At 39.2% G+C, this 26,258-nt stretch overlaps 1 protein-coding gene across 1 annotated transcript in view; it reads right to left on the reverse strand.

Annotated features, from left to right (window-relative positions):
• Positions 1–26,258, reverse strand: part of LOC143034858 (uncharacterized) — a 63,894-nt gene that overhangs the window by 11,566 nt on the left and 26,070 nt on the right. Inside the window, exons 6-7 of the mRNA XM_076201202.1 lie at positions 22,525–22,535; positions 17,132–17,178 (exon numbers count right to left, since the gene is read on the reverse strand). Coding sequence (XP_076057317.1) covers positions 17,132–17,178; positions 22,525–22,535 — 58 coding nt within the window. The remainder of the gene's footprint in view (positions 1–17,131; positions 17,179–22,524; positions 22,536–26,258) is intronic.

Genomic DNA, 26,258 nt, shown 5'->3' on the forward strand with positions numbered 1-26,258 from the left:
AGAACTTTTTCCGCCGTAAAAGCACTGTAGCAAATTATTTTGCTTTCTCAACAAATATACAGAGAATGTCACTTGATATGCTGGAGGAAAATGATCTTCCTCCAACATATCATATGAATGAAAAAGCTGCAGGCTGCAAATCTGTTCCAACAGCCGGAGGAAAAATGGCTTATTGTGATAACGCCTTAAGGAAAAAATCCATAATCAAAAGTGATATGCATTCCTTTGATGACACATTCAATACGTTCTTTTTTTTCTTATTTTTTGCTGAAAGTTTTATGCCTGTCTCATCTGTGATGTCCTACTTTCACATGATTCATTTAAGAATGAGGGAGACTGCAAGAAACTATAAGGCCTACACTAAGTAGTTCCATGTCCATTACCATCTATCATCCCCATTCATTAAGTTATCTTTCTCTTAAAGGAACTGGTGGTTTTAGCGTTCACTATATGGTTACGAAGTCTATCCCATTCTACTGGTGAACTTATTTCCTTCTTAAATCTAAATTTGTTCAATTTAAACCCATTACCGCGAGTCCTGCCCTGTTGTCTTAATATGATGACCTTGCCTGCATCACTCTTGTTAAAGTTCTTGACCCATTTGAACACCCCAATTAGATCACCCCGTAATCTACGTCTTTCCAGTGAGTGTAAATTAAGGTCCCTAAGCTTGTTTTCGTAAGGTAAATTTCTTATCCCATTTATCATTTTGGTCATTTTCCTCTTCATTTTCGTTTGCCTGAAGACGGAGCCTTGTATTGAAGTAATTAAATTAATTCTTATACTGACAGTAGGTACACCTAACCCATAACCATTATGTAGCTGAGGGGTAGAAACCATTATCGATACGATCCAATCATAACAGTTTCAACAACACAATCACTACACATCTTGCCGTACCAAAGATACCTAGCATTAATAACCTAATATCATCGCTCCTGATACTTCTGATTTTCTTTATTATCATTTGCTCCAGAAAGCTAATGAATACATTAAGGACGTGTATGATAGAGGCAAGTTATGATTATCAATTTCATTCTGACAGCGTGTCACTTCTCCATGGGTTCGTGTGATACCAGCACTTGTACCACTGAACGTATTAGATTTGTAATATCTGGTAGATAATATGACACTTGTAACACTGGTGAAAAGGAAGGGAAAAGGAGACAAGATTTGCGAAATATAGGAAAAAGTATGTAGTTGAAAAATCATAATATCATGATATAAAAAAGGGGTAATGAGATCATTATTAAGAAAGGGGACATGCGGATATTAATCCCCCGTCATACATTCATGTTTTTCGTCAAATGTAAATTTGAATAACTGAAAGACGACTTTGTTTACTTTATTCTAGACTTCCCTAGGGACAATTCAATAATGAGTTAAATATTCGTATAAGTTTAACTTCTCTTAGTTCGTCATTCAGCTTCTCATCCTATGACGTAAAAGTGATTTGACATTTGGAGATTCGAAAAATAAAGGATTGTAACCGAAGTCGTTTCTACTCAAACGAACTCACACGAGTCGCGTTTGTGTGACGACGAGGGCTTATGGTAAAAGCAGTTAACAAGAAGGTGAAATGGAAACAGGTGCAAGGGTGATGTAAACAAGGTCATCATATTAAAACAATAGGGCAGGACTCGCAGTAATGGTTATCAACTGGACAAATTTAGATTTAAAAAGGAAATAGACAAAACATGGTTTACTAATCGGGTGGTCGACGAATGGAATAAACTTAGTAACCATGTAGTAAGCGCTGAAACTATCAGTTGTTTTAAGAAACGATTAGACAACTTTATGGATGGGGATGACAGGTGGTGATGGATACGGAGCTGCCTAGTGTAGGCCTTATGGTCTCTTGCAGTCTCCTTCATTCTTATGTTCTTAAGAAAATAGAAATGACGGGCTGTTCAGGCGGGCTGACGAGGACGATAACTGGGAAGACGTAAACAGTGAATTAAATTCTTTTGTCGGAAAAGGAGGACAAGAGAAGAACGGGGGCGGCAAGTAACAGGAGGAGAAACGGGAGGGGCGTTTGGAGGGCGAGTAGGAGAAGAAACAGGTGTCAATTGTGAGATAAAAACAATTTCAAACGTAGCGGAAGGGTTGCTAAGTGTTTTATGCCAATAATTTCTATGTAATGCCCGCTGGTTACGGTGTTGGGATGGAAAACAACGTATCAGGACGACGCCACGCAGCTGTACGGCTGGATTTTTTTTATCATTTGTCCTTTTCTATTCGTACGACGAGCCGCCTCCGTTATATTGAGTGACATTTTTCATCCTACTTATGGGCTGGAGGTATTTTATTTCTTGTGTGATCTCCCTTTCCTCTGTGATATGTCTCATACAATATGTAGTCGCAGACACTATGATCGCTAACTCGGCGAAGATTTACTAAATAACAACAAACGCTAAGACCTTCGATTGAGAATATTGTCAGAATGCATACATCAGTACAGAAGGAAAATATATAAAATAAAATAAAAACGCAATTCGTCAGTACTGGTGAACTAAAAACCAACAATTCAGTAACATTAGTGAACGAAAATTACCTAAAAGTTCAAATAAACTTGCGGTATCTCAAGTCACTTATTTGACAGAAATGATTATACAAAGCAAATACGGGATGAATATCTTCAGCAGGACGATACAACTGAAAGATTCGGTTGTTTCAAAGGACAGGTGATTTTATTCATTTTGAGAGGTTATCACACTGGGCTTCCACGAGCTTCCCAAGCGCCGGCCGTTGAGAGTTCGTTTGCGTGAAAACGACTTCGGTTATAATATTCTCTTTTTAAAATCTCCAAATATCAGATTATCTTTCGATTATGTATAGAAAATCTGAATGATGAACTAAGATATTGTAAACCTACACGAATGTTAGACATACTGATGAAATGTTCTTAGAGAAGACTAGGTTTCTGTAAGTGAAGTCATATTACAGTTATTCAGATGGAGGTTGGAGGTAGGATGTTGGAGGAAAAATAACCCAGTGTGATGACCCGTTAGGTAGGACACATGTTCCCAATCTATAAAGAACATGCTCTAACCTGAATCTGGACACAAGTATCCACCACATAGGTAAAAACGTAGACTAAAACATATGAATCTACTTTCCCTGAAAGAGCGTAGACTCAGGGGTGATTTGATACAGGTCTTTAAGATTCATAAAGAGATTGACACCAAAAAGTGATGAAATTTTCATAATGAATGCGAATCAGACAGGAAATAATGGTCTCAAGCTGTCAGGACGTAGATTTAATATGGAAGTGGGTAGAAACAACTTCGCCAACCGTGTAGTTAATGATTGGAATAAACTTCTTGCAGTGCAATGTAGTACCGTTGTAAGTTTTAGATTCATTTAGACAAACACCTAACCAATATGCTGTAAATGCCTGCCATTTATTTAATTTCATATTTGTCTATTATTATTTATATATCTATTATCTGTTTATTCTTTACCATTTATTGTTTTTGATAAAATCTTATCAGTTTGTTTATCATTTACCATTCTGTTAATTTAATATATTTATTAATTTTTTTTTATTTTTCATTTTCTCGCATCCGACCTGGTTATGGACCAAAAGGTCTCCTGTCGGCTTGCTCTTCCTTTGTAATCCTTTGACATCCTTTACCTTGTTGAGAGAACTCAGGGTGCAGGCTAGCCCTAGCGAGGCGACAAAGAAACGAGACGAGAACTTTACAAATTTTGTGAAACTTCAAAAACTTCTTTGCGTTATGAGCAGTTTGGATTTTATGTTGTGAGCAGAGATCTAAAGTACACACAACGAAAACACACACACACACACACACACACACACACACACACACACACACACACATTATATATACATATATATATATATATATATATATATATAATGCATATGTATATATACATATGTATACATATATATACACATATATATATATATATATATATATATATATATAAATATATGTACATATATGCAGTGACACATAAAACTCCATTCAAGAGAGTAAATTCTATGGTTTCCACGAGCACACCTCGATGTGGTATAAGAATGAAGCTGATGAAGGCATAACTTTAATTTTATAAATACCTAGTCCTACATAGTTGTTTTTACACTGTTTATGCGAATACCAGTGGCGGATCCAGGATCAAAACTGGGGATGGGGGGCGTTTTGCTAACCTGAACTTTGTAGATATAGATGACGTTTTTAAAGAGAATCGATGTACTATGTAGCATGAATATGATGATTTTTAACATTAATTAAAGTATTTGTTCTCACTTGATTTAGTTACTTTTAAAATATTGGTCAAAAGTAATATTCAATCTTACATTTCTTAATATTTACCCTCAATAATGTGTTAAATACCCTTCCAATTATTCTAACTGAAGAAGTGTTTAATCAAATACTGAAAAAATCTACCACTGTATTACTGCCTTCTACCACATACCCGAGTACAAGAGGCAGGTTTCTTGACCTCTGCAATGAGGTAATGAATGATTTATTTATTTTCTTTATATATGTGTGTATATATGTATATATATATATATATATATATATATATATATATATATATATATATAATTTATTTATTTACCTATTTATTTATTTTTTGGGGTGGAGGACTTTCAACCATCTCAGCCGTCCTCACCTGGATCCGCCACTGACGAATATTGAATCAACTGTAATGATACTGATTTCCGCATATAGATACCTACGTGCATGTGTCATCAAGAGCATGGCCCGATATAAATACACGTCAGTTTTGGGAAACACATTCCTTGATACTTATTGCTGTGAATTCTTGTTATCGGCTAACGAAAACGGCTTCAGTAATTAAGTTCCCTCTTGTTTTATCTGTTAGGAAGACTACCAATATGTGGCGTGTCTTCACTTTCATATAAACTGAGAAATCTAATACATGTGAGCAAGGCGTCAAATATTTTTTCCACACACACACACACACACACACACACACACACACACACACACACACACACACACACACACACACACACACACACACACACACACACACACATATATTATATATATATATATATACATATATATATATATATATATACTTTAAATTTCTTATTAAAGAAAAATCAAACCAGCTAACCCTCTCTAATTCAACGCCGTCATCTAATGTACAAATATACATACAAACAAGGATACTGTGAGAGACGGAGGAAAATATAAGAAAAAAATGAAAAAGAGAGGACTAGATGGAAGAATATAAGAGAGAGAGAGAGAGAGAGAGAGAGAGAGAGAGAGAGAGAGAGAGAGAGAGAGAGAGAGAGAGAGAGAGAGAGAGAGAGAGAGAGAGAGAGAGAGAGAGGGCGATGAAGTGCTTGTCCGTACAAGTGATATAAGGCTCCAAGAATTCAAGGGAAGAAGACCATCAGAGGGAAAAGATGTTTGGTAGTGTGGTGTGGACAGACAGACAGGCAGACAGAGGGAAAGAGAGTGAGAGAAGAGGAAGGGATGAAAGAGAAGAGAGAGAGAGAGAGAGAGAGAGAGAGAGAGAGAGAGAGAGAGAGAGAGAGAGAGAGAGAGAGAGAGAGAGAGAGAGAGAGAGAGAGAGAGAAAGACAGACAGACAGAGAGAAAGAGAGAGGATGGGATGAGGAAGATAGAAGAGATAGGGATGAGAGAGAGAGAGAGAGAGAGAGAGAGAGAGAGAGAGAGAGAGAAGAGGAAAGGGAAGAATATAAGACATACAGAGAGGGAAAGTAATATCAAAGAGAGACAAAAGGAGGGAAAGGGAAGAACATGAAAAAAAAAATAACGTGGAAGAAAACATGATAGAATGGGAAGACAAAAGATGAAGAAATCGAGAAAGGATCGAAGAAACAAAAGGAGCAGAAAAGTAAAGAAGGGTGGGTGGGTGGGGTGGGCAACGGAGAGGGCAGTAATGTCGAGATAACGTAGGTGCTTATGTGTATAAGCAATAACCCCGGAAAGGGCTGGCAGGGGCACAACTTCGAGACGACGTCAGCCAAAAGATACGGCGGTACCGAGCCGATTTCCTATTCCTTAATAGCACGGGGACCTAACGTAGTGGCGTTTATACCCAAAGTAGGGAAAAGCGTGAAAAATGCTAATAGTTCTAAAGCAAATTAAATGAACATAGTAATAGCATTTACATGGAAGTAGCGTTCACAGGCTAACGCACTATAAAGAGAATGAGTATAAATAGGATTATAATCCAATATTGTTGAGAAACGAAGAAAAGGTATTGAGTCCATTAGAACAATAAAAAAGACTTCGTGCCTTTGGGAACTACAAAAACAATTTATTTTTTTAGTTCTATGTTTATATTGTCAATATATATATATATATATATATATATATATATATATATAATTATATATGTGTATATATATATATATATGCATGTATACTATATATATGTATATATATATATATATGTATGTATATACATATATATATATATATATATATATATATATATATATCGTTATAGCCAACCGTGAATCGGATGAAACTTTCAAATCTCCCGCCTGCTACTAACGAAGTTTTGAATTCGTTTCATCACTCCCAACGTCTCTCATACCTTGGTGCTCGAAACTTGACCATGAAAGAATTAGCCACACCCCCCCTCGACTATATAAAGGGACCGGCCTTCAGCCGGCTCCCCACTCTTACCTACTACCCCCCCCCCTTCCCCGTGTGGACTTCACCTTCCTGGTCTCACCTCTTCGTCGCTGTAATATCGGTACACCGCAGCTTTGTGCAGTTATTTAATGTAAACAATTAACTTGGTCTGTTTTGTTTATAGTATTTGTATTATGCATGTTTTATGTTATTTCTCAGTGTACTGTGAGTGTATGCTTGTAAATGTAAAACAGTAGCGCTTTATTTTCTTTTCTTATTGTAAATATAGTTTACTTAAGTTTCGTTCAGACTTCTACCTTACCTCTATTATAATCTTGCTTACAACCAGTCTCAAATAGAGCTTTTCCACGAAACGTAACTTAATCTATCTATATTATCTATACGTTCCACTTTATTGTTATGGGCTTGCTCCCGATCTGGAACTCGACTTACCCCTAGACTCAAAATTAGTTCCATACTTTCCATCAACTCAGGCCAAACCAAGCAAGCCCTGACTATATATATATATATATATATATATATATATATATATATATATGTATATATTATATATATATATATATATATATATATATATGTGTGTGTGTGTGTGTGTGTGTGTGTGTGTGTGTGTGTGTGTGTGTGTGTGTGAGTGTGTGTTGACTCACTTCTATAACGGATTAAATTCAAATAAATGTAATTTGTTCTCAACTTGACTTATGCAATCCATGCATTCTCCTGTCTCATCCTTTACTAGCAGAGCTATTCCTTCTCTTCTTTGCCCTTAATCACTCCCAGTTCCTTCCCCAACACATTTCCAAACTCAAACTTTCCTTTCAGCTTAGTTTCGCTTAACGGTAACACATTCATCTTCCTTCTCACAAACCGCCAACCTCTTCCTTTTTTTCTCTGATCTACGCAACAACCATGCACATTAAATGTTCCAAATAATCTGGTTGGAGTCCTTCCAGACTCTCTTACTCTTTAATTTTTCGTGAGAAGAACATACAGAATGCTGGAACCCCCTAGTCCCATCACCCGAGCACACTTAGTCGCCTTTCACGACACGCATTGGAAATATTCTTCAGGATATCTAATAGGATACTTAAATATCCTATTGAAGACACAATATCCATCATTCATCAAACCTACCTAACCTAGTTCTCACTTTGTGCACAGTCTTCTGCCTCTACTGAATTGGTTCTGAAAACGTAACCCATTCTTTGGTAATAACACCATTCTAGGAATCTCGACACTAGGAAACTCATAACTCATTGGTATTATGACTTTTCTGGGACTTCCTTGATGACCCAGGGGGTCTAGGACAAATAAAACTACTTTATTAGTCTTGGGTAGAACATCATGATACAGTGGTTCTTCCTCCTTTTACTACCACAATGCCCCCTTTACTATTGTGCCTTGCTGCCACAGCCAACTACTACTCATCGTTTCCCAACCTGGGGTGCTAGCACCTCCTAGGGTTACTGAAATCTATTCTAGGGGGTGCTGAGAAGCGATGCATGCTCGTACACTTTCCTGTATCCTTCTAGTAATAACCTGGGCAGAATGTAGTGGCACATTTGTAAAGATAATCACGAAGAACCCACAGTGGGAATAAAAGGAAACTTAGAAGAAAGTATACCTTCTATATTTCGGCTATAGCTATTAGTCGAATTATAGAAGTTATACTTTCTTCTAAGTTTCCTTTTATTCCGACTGTGGGTTCTTCGTGATTCTTCTAGTAATAATATATTACTTAGGAGGTGCTGGACTGCTTAGACCTAACTACAGGGGATGCTAGGGTCAGAAAACGTTAGGAAACAATGCCTTAGTATACCGATACTCAAAGGAAAAATAATGAGATATATGTGTGTTTCGACCTATCTTACTGTCGAGTTCCATAGACCTTTAGAGAGATGATCCTATTTTCAACCTCAACTCATGACCTCCTCACTGGTAATTCCTCACGCTAACCCGGAACCAACTACAGTATCGTGAGGACTTTTAGATTTAGACTTAGTTTCATATCTGTATTTAGACATATTTAGACTAATTCTGTAAATGTAAAGTTCTGTTGTTTGTGTTATACGCTGCTCAAGATGTTGTGTGCTATGTCTGAGAGAGCGTGATATACAACTCTTAGAGAGGAGGCGCTTGTCGTTGACTAGGTGTCAAACGGACGCTCTAAAAATACTACCCAGAGTGAACCTTTATATATCATGCATTAGTCAGGGGGTTGCATGTGGATTAAATTTAGTAAACACTCGTAATGATGACACTGCTGCAGAATAAACCGACAGACACACTTTCGCGCTTACTGCAGACTTGAAGGGAAACACGATATTCAAAGGTTTGGGATTCGAACTGTATAGTGTTGTAGTGTTATGGTGGGGAGAAGGATATTCAGAGCTCTGTATTTGTCTGTCCAGTATAGAATGACAATTCTGTGTATGCAGAGATGTGGGCGAGAGATAAAGGCATTTCTCAGGATCAAACCTAAACTAAATAAGACTGTCACCCGTTTTTCAAGAAGAAGAAGAATAAGAAGAAGAAGAAGAAGAAGAAGAAGAGGAGGAAGAAGAAGAAGAAGAAGAAGAAGAAGAAGAAGAAGAAGAAGAAAACGATGATTTGGTTTAACGTGGCTAACTCCCCCTATCAAGAGACTAGGACGGCGTCGAATTTAATAAACCATACCCTTGGTCCAACTCGCTAGTGGCAAGTTCGATCTAACGTTCTCTCGACCTGTGCTGCAAGTAGCGACGCTCTAACCCGCTCGGCCAGCCAAATAATAAATCAAATGAAGATGAGCTGACCAATGATATATAATATAAAAACAACACAATGGCAGAAAGCATATTCACGCAGAAAAAAATTAAATAAATGAAAGGTACATATCATGCTACCACTTTGTAGGAAAGTCGGCGATGGTTAGAACAGTTGTGTGGAAACCGTAGAGGCGATCAACTTTAACATATTGATGCAGGTCAGGTGTTCTTTTCCCCTGATTTTCTCATCAAATCTTATGCGCTTGAGGAGAAGAAATTCCAGCATGTAATTATATGGACTCCCGTTGTCCGATCGAAATCAAAGATAAAAACGTATAAACACACAAAAACGGGCGTACACACACACACACACACACACACACACACACACACACACACACACACACACACACACAATTTCAGCATCGCTGCGCTGCGAATCGTTACTCCGACTCTCGTGGGCGGGGAGTTGGGTGTGTCTGTGTGTGTGTGTGTGTGCATGTAAGGTCACAGCATTACCCATAGATCGGTTATATACTGTAAGAGCTCTGAGCTCTCTTCCATAGTGAATCTCTCTCTCTCTCTCACACACACACACACACGCACACACAAGAGATGAGTGTGTGGACTGTGTGTACGTGGGTTTGGAGAAAACTTTTGATAGAGGTTATTTCACAAAATATTAACACCAAATTGAAAATGCATATGGAAACTCATTGGAAGCACGTTGGAATGGAAGAAGAACTTCCAAAACATCAAATTAATGAAGGCGGATGTGAAGGACGGGATGTCAATTTGGAAGAAAATAACTCGTGAGAAAACACTCACTCTCAGGTCAAACTCGTGAGAAAACACTCATTCTCAGGTCACTCTCAGGTCAACCTCGTGAGAAAACACTCACTCTCAGGTCAAACTCGTGAGAAAACACTCCTTCTCAGGTCACTCTCAGGTCAAACTCGTGAGAAAACACTCACTCTCAGGTCAAACTCGTGAGAAAACACTCGTATAAAGACGTTTCAGGTCACTCTCTTATAGCGTATCACATTTCTTGTTACCAGTTCATATTATCTACAAAGTTCTTTCTCCTCCTCTACAAATACTATAACAACTATTTATCTGTTTATTTTTATTACCTATTAATCTATTATAGATTACTGTTATTTTTCTGTTTGTGTACTATTCATCATTATCCATTTGTTTATTAGTTTGATTGGCTTATATATTTATTTATTATTATTTTTTCAGCATTCGACCTAGTTATGGACCAAAAGGTCTCCTGTCGGCAGGCTCCACCTTTGTAATCCTTTTGTAATCCTTATAACATGGCTCACTGACCACGCTGACATTACATTGCAATGTCATAGGTTCGAATCCAGCCAATCCGTGTATGAGCCAAAGGTGAGAGATGACTGTTAACCTAACGCATCATTATCCCCGAGGCTAGGTCATGTTTCTTTACAGAAGATGACCCTATGTTATCAAGCACGAAACAGAATTTTATTTCCAGTCAGCAGTAGTCCAAGCACATACATACATACATACATATACCAAAGGCTTTTTCCCCCTACATGGGGGGTAGCCAAAAAGTACAAGGCACAGAAACCACTCCCACCCATTCCATTTTCTATATATTCCACTTCCCTCCACCCTCCTCCCTCCCTCTTATCTTGGCACCTCCTGGATGACGGGTCATCCCTGCATCATGTCCACTGCACAAGCCTAAAATTCCCACCATCGCAACGTCTATAACTTGAGCGAAATACTGATATAGTCATCACCTTTATTACCTTATTCTAAGAATCATCTAACGTACCGTAACTATTGCCAATATCATCACCAGTACCTAAAGTGACCATCATCATCATAACAACCGTCACCGAGGTCTGCATCTGCACCACCATTGCCACAACTAATATCATTATCGTCACCATCACCACCACCACAGTCATCACAGCCACTACCACCACTTTCGTATCACCACCACCATTGCCAATGCAACCTTTACTACCACCACAACTACCACCACCATCTCCACCAGGACCAGCACACAGTCGCCATCTCCGGAGCCCTGAGGTCCTGGACGACTGAGGACGCGATAGGGCGTGCTCGAGTATCTCGACAGCGATTGGCAAAGTTGCGGTGGAGGAGGACCGCCGAGGGAGAGATTGTGGCTCGGGCCTAATTCACATGGTAATGTGGGCCCCGGCTGAGAGGGGGGAAGAGGAGCAGATCGAGGAAAGGAAGACGCGGCTCGCTGCTGCGAAAGAGTGGATTCTGAAACAGAGTTGCATAAGACAGGGCGATGCCTGATACTGACCAAAGAAACGTGGGGGTCGTAAGAAATAAGTTGTTACCAGAAGGCGAGTCGCTGTCTCGTCAAAACAGGATTGGGAGTGTGACAGGGGAGTCGGAAGGGCAGCTCTACATATACAGGGAACGGAAACACACTACTTGAGTGTTTCGAATTTCAGCAGCGTGGCGAAGGAAGAAAGGGAGGAAGAGGGAGGAAGTCTACATGGGAGGAGAGATGAAGGAGGCAATTCCGAGGCTCGGTGGGGGAAACGACGCCAAAAGCACTTTGCATTTCTTTGTCGAAGAAGTGCACTATAGTCAGGCAACTTGTTGAATTCCAGGTCGGTTTCGTAAGCCACAACAAACATTCTTTGAATGTAGATACAGACACATCAGCTATAGATAATTTCATTATGCAATATTTGTTTATTAAAATTATGGTTGTTTGTAGAGTACTACAGTAAAGATGGGCTCAAGAATAATAACGTATTAAGTAAATTTACATGCGTGGGTATAGTGAGATTTGTTTACGGGAAGTATTAGTTCAGGAAGCTAAATATTCAGAGTACTTAAAATGTGAATAGAAATAGAAATCTTACGAAAAAATGTGAATAGAAATCTTACGAAAAAAAATCAAGTGCAGTTGTATATCAAAACGACGAATAATAACAAATTCGGACTCTTGAACACAGTATATTAACATAAAAAAAAAAAAAAAAAAAAAAAAAAAAAAAAAAAATATATATATATATATATATATATATATATATATATATATATATATATATATACACATACAGTGTATTCTGAAATACCAGCCACCAAGAAAATTATATAAATGCGTCATCAAAGACAATTAAGATAACTTCCTAAAACACATCAAAACATTTGCTTACGTAAGTAGTGAAAAAAGCCAAACAAACAGAAACATTAGGCACCTTGTCTGACTCCGGGTCTATCTGCTTTAATCTCTTCAACACAGAGACATATTTCAAGCTCCTAGCGGACGATCTAATTCACTTGAAGGCTGAGCTCAGGGCCAAAGATGTTTTTAATCTATTTCGATTTCCCTCTATTTGAGGTTTAACCTTTTGGAAATGTATTTGATTGTTGTATTGTACTTTGCATCTTGACAAAGGTTTAATTACTTCACTACGATAACGCTTTTGCTGATTTTATAACAGTTAACAGCAGACAATTTTATTTAGCTTAAAGGTGGTGGCATACTAGGCATTCCTCGCTACCATGCTACTTGCTTTTGCTACTCAGAGTAGAAACTATTTCGGTTACAATATTCTAGACTTCCGTAGTAACATCTTAACAATGTGTCAAAAAATTCATATTCTAGGTTTAACTTCACTTAGTTCGTCATTTAGCTACTTACTATATGACGCAAGAGTAATTTGACATTTGGAAAATTGAAAAACAAAAGATCGTAGCCGAAGTCGTCTATACTCAAACGAAGTAGCAAAAACAATTAGCATGCTTGTGTAGTGTGCCGTCACCTCAAGAATTTACTCCCTATTGATCGGGGTTAGGGTTGTTTCTATGATTTGTTTACAGATTCTGTTCAAGCTAATGTAATATTACTTAGAAATTATGAACCTCAAAGGAATAATATCTGGTTTGTAATCGAGGCTCCTGTAAAAGTAAAATTTCCAAATAATTGTACTTAATTCAACTTTTGCCATGCCCTTGAGCTAGAGGTGCTATGATCCTTTCTTTGTGTGTCTACCAATCGACCATCCATCTACCCACTCTTCTTAACACTTTCTCTGTTATTTACAAAATATACATTTATTATAGCTGCCTCGTAAGGTAAATTCTTAAGCCTATGTTTGGTCATTCTCCTTTGTTCTGATTCTAGTGAATTGATATCCATTCTATAGGACGGAGACCAAAACTGTACAGGAAAAGGCTGCGTAGGAATGGAAAAAAAGGGGGGAAGAAGAGTTGACAAGAAAGGGGAAGATAGGTAGAGTAGTCACAAAGTAAAGAGTAAAGAAGAAATCTAAGGGGACCATTAGAGAATGACAAGTGGTAAGGGACATGGAACTGCCTAGTGTAGGCTTTATGGTCGCTTGCAGTCTCTTCCGTTCTTATGTAAGATTGGAGAAGAACATTACTGTTGTAACAGAGCGTGTGGAAAAAAAAAAAAAAAAAAAAAAAAACGGAGGCAGGAAGTTGAAAAATAAAAATGACTTTCTTTCTCTTTTTCGAATTCCCATTCCCATAAATTTTCAAATATTTCCTTCCTTTCCATTTCTTCTTCAGTTTTCGAAACTCGATTCCGTCCACCATTGTTTCATCCCGACAATCTTGTTTCACTTTGTTTTTTCCCCCTTTCTCTCTCTCAACCCCACCCAACCCCAAAGGTTTCTTTGCTCGTAACGTTATTTCTTTGATCAGTCTTTACTCCTTTCCTTTGTATTCTTTGTCCATTATGGATTTCCAACTCGTTCTTGATTTCCTCCCGTTTTCTTCTATTTATGCATAATTTTCCCCCCAAACCACCTGTAACTGGCTGAGCGGGTTAGGGCCTCGTTACTTGCGGCAAAGGTCGAGGGATGGCGGCTCGAATCCTGCCACCGGCGAAGTTGAACCAAGGGCATGGTTCATTAAATTCCACGCTACAAAAGCCCTCTGTGAGGGGCACCGTCCTAGTCTTCCGATAGGGGGGAGTTTGTGACGTTAAATCATATCACCTGTAACTTTACCATCCATCTAATCTTAGGTTTCATTCCCTACCCATGACTTACTGGCCCAATCTTATTCAACAAACTCTGTCCGATTCCACTTTCCCCTTTTCACTCTTCAATTCCTAATCTTCTTTCCTTCATCCTTTCCTTAGCCGCTCTTAACCTCGTAAGCACGACGCGCGCCGTCCACGACACGGCGTCGCGCGACGTCCACGACACGGCGTCGCGCGCCGTCCACGACACGGACGTCGCGCGCCGTCCACGACACGACGTCGCGCGCCGTCCACGGCACGACTGGAAATCTGCTCCAACAGTCGGAGGAAAAAGAGTCCAGTTTGATAGCGCCTTTTTTTGGCTACCTCATTCCCCTATGCCTTCTTGAATTCCCTCCAAGTCCTTCCCCCAAGAGTAGTAGAGTCCCCCTTGACGATTTTGACTGTCGGGGATGGGGCTTATGGCCAAGTCGCCTAATTAAATAAATACTACAAATTATATGTTGTTCTCCGCTTCTGATTCCTGCTTAATTGATCCCGCGATTAATTTTAATAACTGCAATTGGATGTTTTCTTTACAGGCATCCATAATTGGAAATAATTGTCTTGACTGCTTCAGTCGCCCATAAAGACGAATTGGGGTAGAGATTCAGCTTCAAAAGAAAACGCAGGGGCATGGAAAAAAAATAGGTTTTATGCGAGAAAGCGGAAATGTATTTAACCCAAAGCATTCAGTTGATCCCCATAGCAAAATGAAAAGGGAAATCTATATTAGTATGCACATGACGCTTTCTATCAAATGTGCAAGTGAATACACACGTATACATTTATGTGTAATACACACGTGTATACGTGAATACAAATGTAAACACGCCTTCTCTCACGCTCATTCTCGCTACAAAAACACACTTTACAAATTCTCCTCTGCCTCGTTTCGTACGTATTGACTTTTCGCCGTGCGCCGTCCACGACACGACGTCGTGTTCTCAAATGACCATGGATCTTTATGGACGTTATCACGTCACGACCTCGTGTGAAAGCGTCCATAGACACCTGTGGTCCTCTGAGAGCACGACGTCGTGTCGTGGACGGCGCACAGCGAAAAGATCAATTCGTGTGAAGACAGACAGTGAGAGCACTAACCCACTAAATAAAGTCCAAGAGCTCTCGTTTTCATTTTACGTAAAGTTTTTTATCTTTATTTATTGTTATATAATCTGAATCAATGGTGTACCCCTTATTATTCATTCAAGAAGGTCTTAAAATATCCATACACCACCCATACAGCCCTAAAATCAAGGTTTTATTGGTTCAAGTATAAACATTGTCTGGATTGGTTATTGGAGTTAGAAAGTTAGAAGGGGTTAGAAGACGCAGAACGAGGGTGATCAGAGTGACAAAACCTGGATGAATTCCATATATTTTTTCTTTTCGTAACACTGTGCTTACACTTGCACTTGGCTCTTTGCATGCCCACAAGATAAATTCCACAGAAAATTCTTTTCAATAACTTTTTTTTGTAACATTGTGCATACACTTGCACTTGGCTCTTTGCATATCTACAAGTTACACATACCTAACCTTTCTCTCTGAACCCTTCATTTTATGTAATATCAATTCATGGGTTGTTTTCATCCAAGCTTCTTGTGTCCATCAATCTTACATCTTCGACCCTTCATCGTCTCTCTTTTCGAATAAAATTTCCCTGTTTTCATATCTATTATCTTGTAGTTTCCTCCTCCCTCTCTCTCTATCTCTCTCCCCTTCCTCTTTTATTTCTCTCCCTTTCACCTCTTCCTCTTCTCTCTCTCTCTTTCCCCTTCTCTTCTATTTCTTTCTCTCATCCCTTCCTCCCCTCTCTCTCTCTTCCCTTCCTCTTCTATTTTTCTCCTCTCACCTCTTCCTCTTCTCTCTTTCTCTCCTCCTTTTATTTCTCTCTCACCTCTTCCTCTTCTCTCTCTCTCCTTCTTCTCTCCTTCCCACCTCTTCCTCTTCTCTCCTCCTTCTTCTATTTCTCTGTCACCTCTTCCTCGTCTCTCTCTCTCCTTCTTCTTCTATTTCTCTCTCTCCCCTTTCTCTTATATTTCTCTCCTTCTCACCTCTTCCCCTTCTCTCTGTCTCTCTCTCTCAAACAATCTCTCTCCTCTCTGTATGTCCACACCGCACTACCAAACTTCTTTTGGCACTGATGGTCTCCTTCCCTTGGATTCTTGTAGTCTTATGTCACTCGTACGACCAAGGACGTCATCTTCCTTTGCCTTGAGTCTCGATTTGCAAACTCTAACATCACCATAACTGTTGTTTCTGAACTCTGTTCATCTTAACATGGCAAAAAAAAAAAAAAAAAAAAAAAAAAATGCCACTATATAGCTTGTTTTCCAATTCTCAAGTTTCACTGATTTACATATTTTCATAATTCTATTTCGATATGTTTCGTATTAATGCGTGCTTTAACAAGCTTGTTAATCGAACAGTGAACATTACTTTCTAATCCTATACAAATCTTCGGTATTCCAAGTTGAGTTCCTTCCTGTTACCACAAGCACATTTAATGGAACACACAATATCGGGAAAGTCATAATTCAGCTTGGAAAGCATAACAGAAATACAGGAGGCAAAATCACATGTGGTCACTATGCACTTGCACAACCTTCTTACCTTTCCTCTTGTCGTGGTGGAAAAAACAACAACACCACCATGAATAAAACCTGCCGTGATTATATGCATAATAGGCTATACATAATTCAGTATCAACATACTTACAAGTCTCCTCCATTTTGCCACGTCCTCCATAGTCGACATTTACATACCTGCAAAGACGCAAATGGAAAATAAAGAATATGAGACATAAATATGGGGACGGCGAGTATTAAATAATATAAAGACCAACACTTAAGCAGAAGGTTAAAATCACCCTTTTACTGAGAAAATAAAACTGGTGGCAGATTATACTAGCGTGCTACTTGCTTTTGTTTTTCAAATGTCAAATTACTTTTACGTCATAGAATGAGAAGCTAAATGACGAACTAAGAGAGGTTAAACCTAGAATACGAATGTTAGACACATTATTGAGATGTTCTTACGGAAGTCTAGGATACTGTAATCGAAGTCGTTTCTACTCGAACGAAGTATCAAAAGCAAGTAGCATGCTGGCAAGAAATGCTTAGTGTGCCGCCAGCTTAACAAGTTCATATGCATGATGGAATAAAACATGTGATGGCCAACTTCATATAATTACCTCTTTATAGAAAACACAGAGAGAAAATCGAAATGTAAAATCATAAACGAAGCTAATAAAACAAATTTTACAATATCAGAAACGAAACTACTGAAAAATCTCGCAAAATTCAGAAACAAAACTAATAAGAAGGACGTATAATCTTTAATTTTCATCATGGATGGGCGAGATGTAGAGTAAGGTAAGCAATAGGGGGGAGGGGGGAGGGGGAGGGGGGAGGGGGGAGGAGGGAGGGGAAGGGAGGGGAGAGGAGGAAGGACGTAAGGGAAGGGAGACAGACAATGACAAATCCATGTTACAATGGACATAAAAAAAAGAGAAATAAAATACACTGCATCAACAATACATCAAAGAAATAACGGCAATCAAATAGAAGACACTGGTACACAAACAGTATGTAAACACAAACAATTGCATACAAGATACGGTTCAGGATAATGTGCACAAAGGAGAGAAAAATATATTACGAAAAGTTACCGATACGAAACGCGTGCATAAACAAAGGTGACACCAACCATTTCCGCCCTCAGACAAACACACTGTCACACACTCACACACACACACACACACACACACACACACACACACATACACACACACACATACACACACACGCACGCATATAAACATACATACATACACATACACACACACACAAACACACACACAGACGCACGCACACACACTATACACACCCACATATATATATATACACATACACACACAATATACACCCACACACGTATTCATATGCATACGTACATACACACAAAGTCACACAAACACATGCATGCACGCATATAAACACACACACACACACACACACACACACACACACACACACACACACACACTGTCACACGCACACACTATACACACCCACATATATATAATATATATATACATATACACACACAATATACACCCACACACTGTCACACACACACACACACATACACACACACACACACACACACACACACACACACACACACTGTCACACGCACACACACTATACACACACACACACACACACACACACACACAATCACACATATATATATATATATATATATACATATATATATATATATATATATACACAATATACACCCCCCCCCACACACACACAGAACATGACATGACTCGATGGTGTGGTAATACCCCACTGGACCGTTAATTCAAGCTGGGATACCGTACCCCATTGTAAACGAATCTCATGTGAACCTATCATAGATAACTCTGCTACATGCAAAAACAAAATTGTTTTAATTTTGTTTTATACTCTACAATACGGATGATATACAGATAAACGTTATGCAATAAGAGTTGCAGTTTCATAACTAGCTTTGTCTAACTTCATAGTCTGATATGAGGACACCAATGTAGTTAATAAAAGACAATAATAAAATAATCAAGAAATTATAACAAAAAAAAACAATAACATAAAAATAATAATAATAATAATAATAATAATAATAATAATGACGATAATAACAATAAAAAATCTTTTCGTAGTATTTGAAATGAAATCTGGAATGAGTTCCTAGTTTAAATTTTAACTAGAAGTCATTTAGCTGTAGGGAAGTTTGGATCTATCTAGAGTTCTACTTTTCAAAATTCACTCAAAAAAAAAAAAAAAAAAAAAAAAAGGGTCGGACAAAGTATCGAACTCATGAGCTGATGGGTCCTGAGTTCGATTCGCGGCACCTGTTGCGAGTTTTGTCATGTTGGTTCCCGACAGCCTACCCAGACGGGGAGGCGATCCAAAATCGGTTTAAAAAAAGCGACATGCTGCAACTGACAGGGGTTTTCCACTTCCCACTATGCATTTTGTGGGAGTGTGGTGGTGATTAAAAAAAAAAAATGTCAAGGGAGTTTTCGGAGAACACACTCGTCCCCATGGCGATCTCAGACGAAACAAGCCACGCCTCTTTTCTTCTCGACCAATAGGAGGCTCGGTTGCTGAGCGGAAGACCCCCAATCCGAAGCCTTCTTTCTCCCAACGAGTTACCAGAAATTGTTCTCTTTTTCTAATATTATTGCAAAGGATCTTCGTTGGCCGAGCAGGTTAGTGCGTCACTACTTGCGGCGGAGGTCGAGGTGACGACAGTTGGAGCCCATGCCGCCAGCGAGTTGAACCAATCATCGTTACAAAGAAGAATTTTCATGAATACTAAATAAACATAAACATGCTAAACACTGATAACATTATACTTAAAATGTCATGAATATATTTTAAATAGAGACATATGAATCTTGATCAACCTGAACAGACAGTGCACAGAGCACAAGACTCGATGGAGGTATATATATATTCGAAGTTTATATCTTTCTCCGACTGTGGGTTCCTGTGTATATATATATATCTATATATAAACTCATCTGCTGGGATTCGAACCCCCGCCAGAGCGGAATGCTTCATATAAAGCGAGGATTGTACCGCCCGTACCACCGCTTTATATGAAGCATTCCGCTTTGGTGGGGGTTCGAATCCCAATAGATGAGTTTATTTCCAATTGTCAAAATGACACAAATATGTATATATACATATACATATATACATATACATATACAGACATATATATATATATAAATATATACATATATATATATATATATATATATATACCGGTATATACACACACATATATACTTTTTTTTGCTACGTCCCGACGATTTATGAAAAAGGTAACAATATTTCTGCAACCATTATATATGTGGCCAGCTGATACATAGCCTAGCAATTCTATTCAGGTACAGATATGTGAACGTAATTCCAACTTTGTCGAAAGTCGACGGGAAAACCTTTCCTCCTTTCACTAAAACGTGAAAGCCCTTCGCCCCATTCACACTAGCGGTTTGAAATGCGGAAGTTCAATTACAATGGTCAATGGAGTCGTTCATACGCAACCGCTCATTTTTTCCTTTACTGTGCGGTACCGCCGCAGTTTCCGCAAGGCTCAAACCGCTAGTGTGAACAGGGCCTTGGAGGAGATGCGGTAGCAGGTATTCACAATGAAAAAAAAAAAAAGAGATAGAAAAGAAGAAGAAGAAGAAGAAGAAGAAATAGAAGAAGAAGAAGAAGAAGAAGAAGAAGAAGAAGAAGAAGAAGAAGAAGAAGAAGAAGAAGAAGAAGAAGAAGAAGAAGAAGAAGAAGAAGAAGGACACGCGTTACGGAATGGGCTAATTCCTACCGAGGAGGGCTACGGGGATCAATACGATAGCCTGGCAGCACCCATGAATGTGGTATACACACACACGACAACGCCACGACTTCGGCCACGACTTCAGCCACAACGCCACGATCTCGCCGTATCCTCTCGCACCAGTGTCACGTGGTGTGGAGAGTCGAGTCTTCCTGGGAAGGTTGCACGAATCGCCACGGGAAGACTCTCTACCTGATCCCCGTTGTCGTGAGGAGTGGTTTCCATGAAGGCTTCCACTCACGACAACGCTTCGATCTCACCGAAGTCGTGACTGTGTAAAACCACGTATAAGAAAAATACCAAATGGAACGGAAGAATTCGGCTTAACGTCGCTAACTCCCCCTATCAGGAGGTTAGGACGGTGCCCCTTACAGAGGGCTTTGTAAGGTGGAATTCAATTAACCATGCCCTTGGTCCAACTCGCTGGTGGCATGGATCAAACTGCCATTACCTCGACCTCTGCCGCAAGTAGCGACGCTCTAACCCGCTATCGAGGTTGTGCCACATGCATGAATAATGTGTCCTAGTGATAACCACAATAAGACGGGAAACGTAACCCGGAGTGAAAGGGGGAAACAGAATATCATGGCAAACTTCATAGATATTTGTAAAAAAAAAAAAAAAAAAAAAAAAGGTATATTTCTATGAGACGGAGATCAGGGAAAAGGTGGAGGTTTCGGTCGATCCAAAACCAAGTTCATCCCCTTACCTGAATAAAATTGCCTGGTCTTGGCCTGAAAATATCAATAAGGTGCATGATGAATGCCGGAGAGACTAACATAAAGACGGAAGAGATAATTATATTTTTTTTTTCTGCCTGCACTTAAGGGTTGCAACCTTTCTCGATTAACACGTAGATAGTATGGATTTTTCTAATATATTTCTTAAGTACTGCCCAGACATATTATTTCCGAGAGAAACAGTCCACCAGGAGGCACTTCGCAATTACAAATGCCGTCCCCATCACTTAAGAATTTCGGTACGATGACGCATGCGTAAGCGTCATGAGGCGGGATTAGGTACACGAGGATGCTGACGTCCGCGTCATGATTTTATATATATATATATATATATATATGTATATATATACATATATATACATATATATACATATATATATACATATATATATTGTGGTTGTGCATGAGTTACTCCTGGATTCTGTTTGATCACGTTTTCTATGTTTATTATTACTCAGAATAAAAGAGAACGAGTAATAAAGCATTGACTTTATATTTTAAAATGCGAGTAGTGTGATGCAGCGTACATATGGCAGCCGATGCTGTGCGCGAGAATTTGACTCGCACTGAAGTGGTTAAAAAGACACCGTACTATTAAAGAGTTCAAGAAACCGCATACAAAAGGTCTAAAGCCTATCTCTAATTACTACCACCAAAACCTGTGAAAAAAAAAGGCATTACTAGTACCCAAAGGATTACAAAGGAGGAGCATACCGACAGGAGACCTTTTGGTCCATAACTAGGTCGGATGCGAAAAAATTATGATAATTATAAATAAGTAACAAATAAATATTATAATAATAAATAATAAGCAAAATGAATAAATGCATAGGAAAATAACAAATAACAATAAATTGGCAGATAAACAATAAAAAATGAAAATCAAATAATAGTAAAGAAATAGACAACTAATATCTTCAACTAGTATTGGACACACCGTATTCCATATATCTGGAAAAGGGTACATACCATCGTGTAACCTGACAAAAAACACAAAACTTACAAGCACCATGCAAATCAATATAACTCTTATCCATATCTAAACTAATGGGAAATCTTATTTTGGATAAACTTCAATTCCAAATATCCCTCCCATACGACCATACTTCAATCATACTCTGTTTACACAAGTTCAACAAGAAAATCCTCTATGAAAAACCATAGGCGTAAGTAAATCCTTCGATCCCCAGGATATATACGATCCTAAAATATCCTAAGCACAACTTTACACAATAATGGCTAAAAAATGAAATTTCCTACAGAGAAGATATAAAAAAACGCGAAAATAATAGACACACTAAAAAAAAAAGAGCTTCCGAAGATGGCTCCGAATGATGCAGTGTTATCCATTAATGTATCATATTGACCAAATCAACCCAGTAATGTAGCAAATCCCCCCCAAAAATATACAGGAGTAATGACATTACTAAATAAATTCTCTTCTCTGATTGGCGGAAGGGTACTCAATGGCCTTTTTACGGCACATCTGAGATTTGGAGTCGCATGGGTAGATGAGGCTCTTTGGGAAAATACTGATTTTGTTGATGTTGATGTGTGTGTGTGTGTGTGTGTGTGTGTGTGTGTGTGTGTGTGTGTGTGTGTGTGTGTGTGTGTGTGTGTGTGTGTGTGTGTGTGTGTGTGTGTGTGTGCGCGCGTCTGGGTGTGTGTATAACTCACCACCATCGTCTTAGATCACGTGTCAGCTTCATGATCGCCGTCTATTACCCGCCTTCGTATGAGCTGCGAGCTCATTGTCCGATCAATGGGTAATGCTCCGACCTTTTGCACTCTCTCTCCTTCTCTCTCTCTCTCTCTCTCTCTCTCTCACACACACACACACACACACACACACACACACACACACTACACAACTCGTGGCACAGTTGGTAGAGTTCCCTGCTGCCACTACGTAGGTCTTAAATAATTTCAGTATCGCTGCGCTGCGAGTCGTTACTCCAACTCTCGTGGGCGGAGAGTTGAGGGCGTGTTTACGTGTAAGGTCACAGCATTACCCATAGATCGGTCATATACGATCTCTGAGCTCTCTTCCGGGAGGGAAATAGCTGTCGATTAAGAGTCCAACACGTGATCCAAAGACCATGGTGAATCACACACACACACACACACACACACACACACACACACACAAACACGTACACACTCCATCCTATTGCACAAGCGAACAGTAATGGCTTGTAATATCAGTGAAAGACCTTCAGTCCGCCATTGCGGTACGAACACGGTACTTCATGAATAGAAGGCCACGACGCTAGACCACCACACCAGCAAAATGAACGAAAGCATTGTGAAATAGAGCGACGAAATACGTGAGAGTAAGGTACTGAGAGATGACCGGTTTGGAATTAGAAGAATAGGGTCATATGATACCAATTAGTTGAGTTTTTGCTCAACAACAATGGATGGGCTCAAGAAATGTGGGCAGATTGAGTGTGTGCCCTTGAACCTGGAAGAAAGGTATATAATTATCAACTGAGGGCATATGGAAGCTCCCATGCAGACACCCTTCCTTCCTTCCCACTCCAAGCAACTTTCGACAGCTTCGATCCACTTGCCCCAACCATGAATTGGGTGGGCATCGTCCCCTTCTTCGTCTTCTCCATCGAGGGTTGTCTCTTGTGAAGAAGACAACGCTGGGAGTAGGACCAACATCAGGGAAATGTACCACATGATCCCCATATAGCCGGAGATGACGTTCAGGAATTATGCTGATAACTGGCCTAGACTGTCACAGAATCGTCTCTGGTTTGCTGCGAAGTCAATCCAGCGATACCCCATGATTCTTCGAAGGGACTTAGTATAGGTATATGGTATCTTACAAAAGATTGATATGGAAATTGGAACATACAGGGAGACTGGTTTAATGGAATGTTTGAAGGAATAAAAAACCATGAGGATAATTATGACTGATAAAATAGATGATCGAAGAAAAGTAACAAGTGGTGTCCAACAGGGTTCGGTGTTGGTTCCCGTCATGTTCTTGATCTACGTTAACGACATAGCTGGAGCAAAAAAGTAACGTCACCCTATTTGAAGATGGCGAAATCATGAAAAGAATAGAATATGAAAAATGTTAAGATGTTACACGAAGATACATATACATGATATATGAATGTAACCAGAAATGGAGTATGATTTTTAATGCTCCCCCCCCAAAAAAAAGAAGAAAAAATCAGAGCACGGTAAATATAAAATCAAGAGTCCACCATTGAACTATAAAATAAGAAGTAAAACCATTAGAAAAACGAGTTTTGGTAAAGCGAAAAAAGGTCATCTGAAAAAGCAGTGTGAAAAATGTTACTGTAAAGTCATATACATTATTAACGAATGTACGAGTGCTATTTCACTACATGGGCAAAAATATGATGGAGATTTATGGAAAACCCGATTCGCCCCGGATTACGTACACTACAGTGATGTGGTCCACGCACAAAGGGTAAAAAAAAAAAAAAAAAAAAAAAAGCCAAAAATAACGTACATAGAATATATGGCGAAAGATTAAATAAGTTGGAAGTGCCAAAATTCAAAGAAAAAAAAAAGAGGTGATAGTTCTCAGAGCTATGAATGGATTGTACATAATCGGCAAAGAAAACTATTAATGTCAAACGGAAGAAGAACCAAATAATGAAATATTCAAGTTGTTACAAAAAAAATTCAAGAAGTACATTACTCCACGGAAAACATGAATAATACAGAAAAGAATTTGAGCAAATTTAGAGGCAAGTTTGACCAATGAAAGCACAAAAGCGGAACACCACTAACATAACTCTTATTCTGGATATTATAATTTGGTAAACTCACGCGCGCACACACACAAACACACACACACACACACACAATATCTTAACAACGCACTCGATAGCTGGACCTAAAACACTTCCGGCCTTGTACTTAGACACAAAACTCGTCCAGTGTCCGGTGTCACACTATGCGGCGCCACCGGATGCGGCCAGATGATGTTTGCAAGTTCAATTAGCTTAATACAATTACTTGGGGCCGGAACTTGGTATAACGACCACCATCTCCCCCTTGTTTAAAATACTTTCATAACCTTTTGAGTTTAATGACTCGTAAAGGAGACTTTGCTGTAGTTAACAACAAGCCGCAACGAGGTCCTTTGGGCAGCGAAGAAGAATCTTAAGTGTTATTCAAAGCCAGAGTTTATAGTTCACATAAGGAGTCTGCTTACTCATGTGAATACGTTTACGAAGCTCGGACTGCACCTCATTTGTTCGGGAACGAGTTACAAGTAGAAAGGTTTGCTCGTATATCGCCCCTAACTAACGGGTGCCGTTACCTCGACCGATAACTGTGCAGGGGCACATTCCTCATCACCTGTCAATTATTGCCCGTGAATATTGGCTTCCCAGGAGGTTGAATTTAATTTACTGACGTGTTTGATTCCTTTTCGATTCGCATCCGAGGGGTTAATCGATCGATTACACATACACACACGCGCGCGCGCACTAACACACACACACACACACACACACACACATACACACACACGCACACCGATTTCTTTGCCCACCAGTGTTTGAGTGTCTGCTCGTAACATAGCCCTGACCGAAGCTCGAAATCGGATTGATGAATTAGCAGTCCAGCTTGGTACCACCACATCATCGAGAGAGAGAGATAGAGATAGAGAGAGAGAGAGAGAGAGAGAGAGAGAGAGAGAGAGAGAG

This window comes from Oratosquilla oratoria, chromosome 18 (assembly GCF_046742065.1).
Source record: "Oratosquilla oratoria isolate Oo_2021 chromosome 18, ASM4674206v1, whole genome shotgun sequence".
In the NCBI taxonomy this organism is placed as follows: Eukaryota; Metazoa; Arthropoda; class Malacostraca; order Stomatopoda; family Squillidae; genus Oratosquilla; species Oratosquilla oratoria.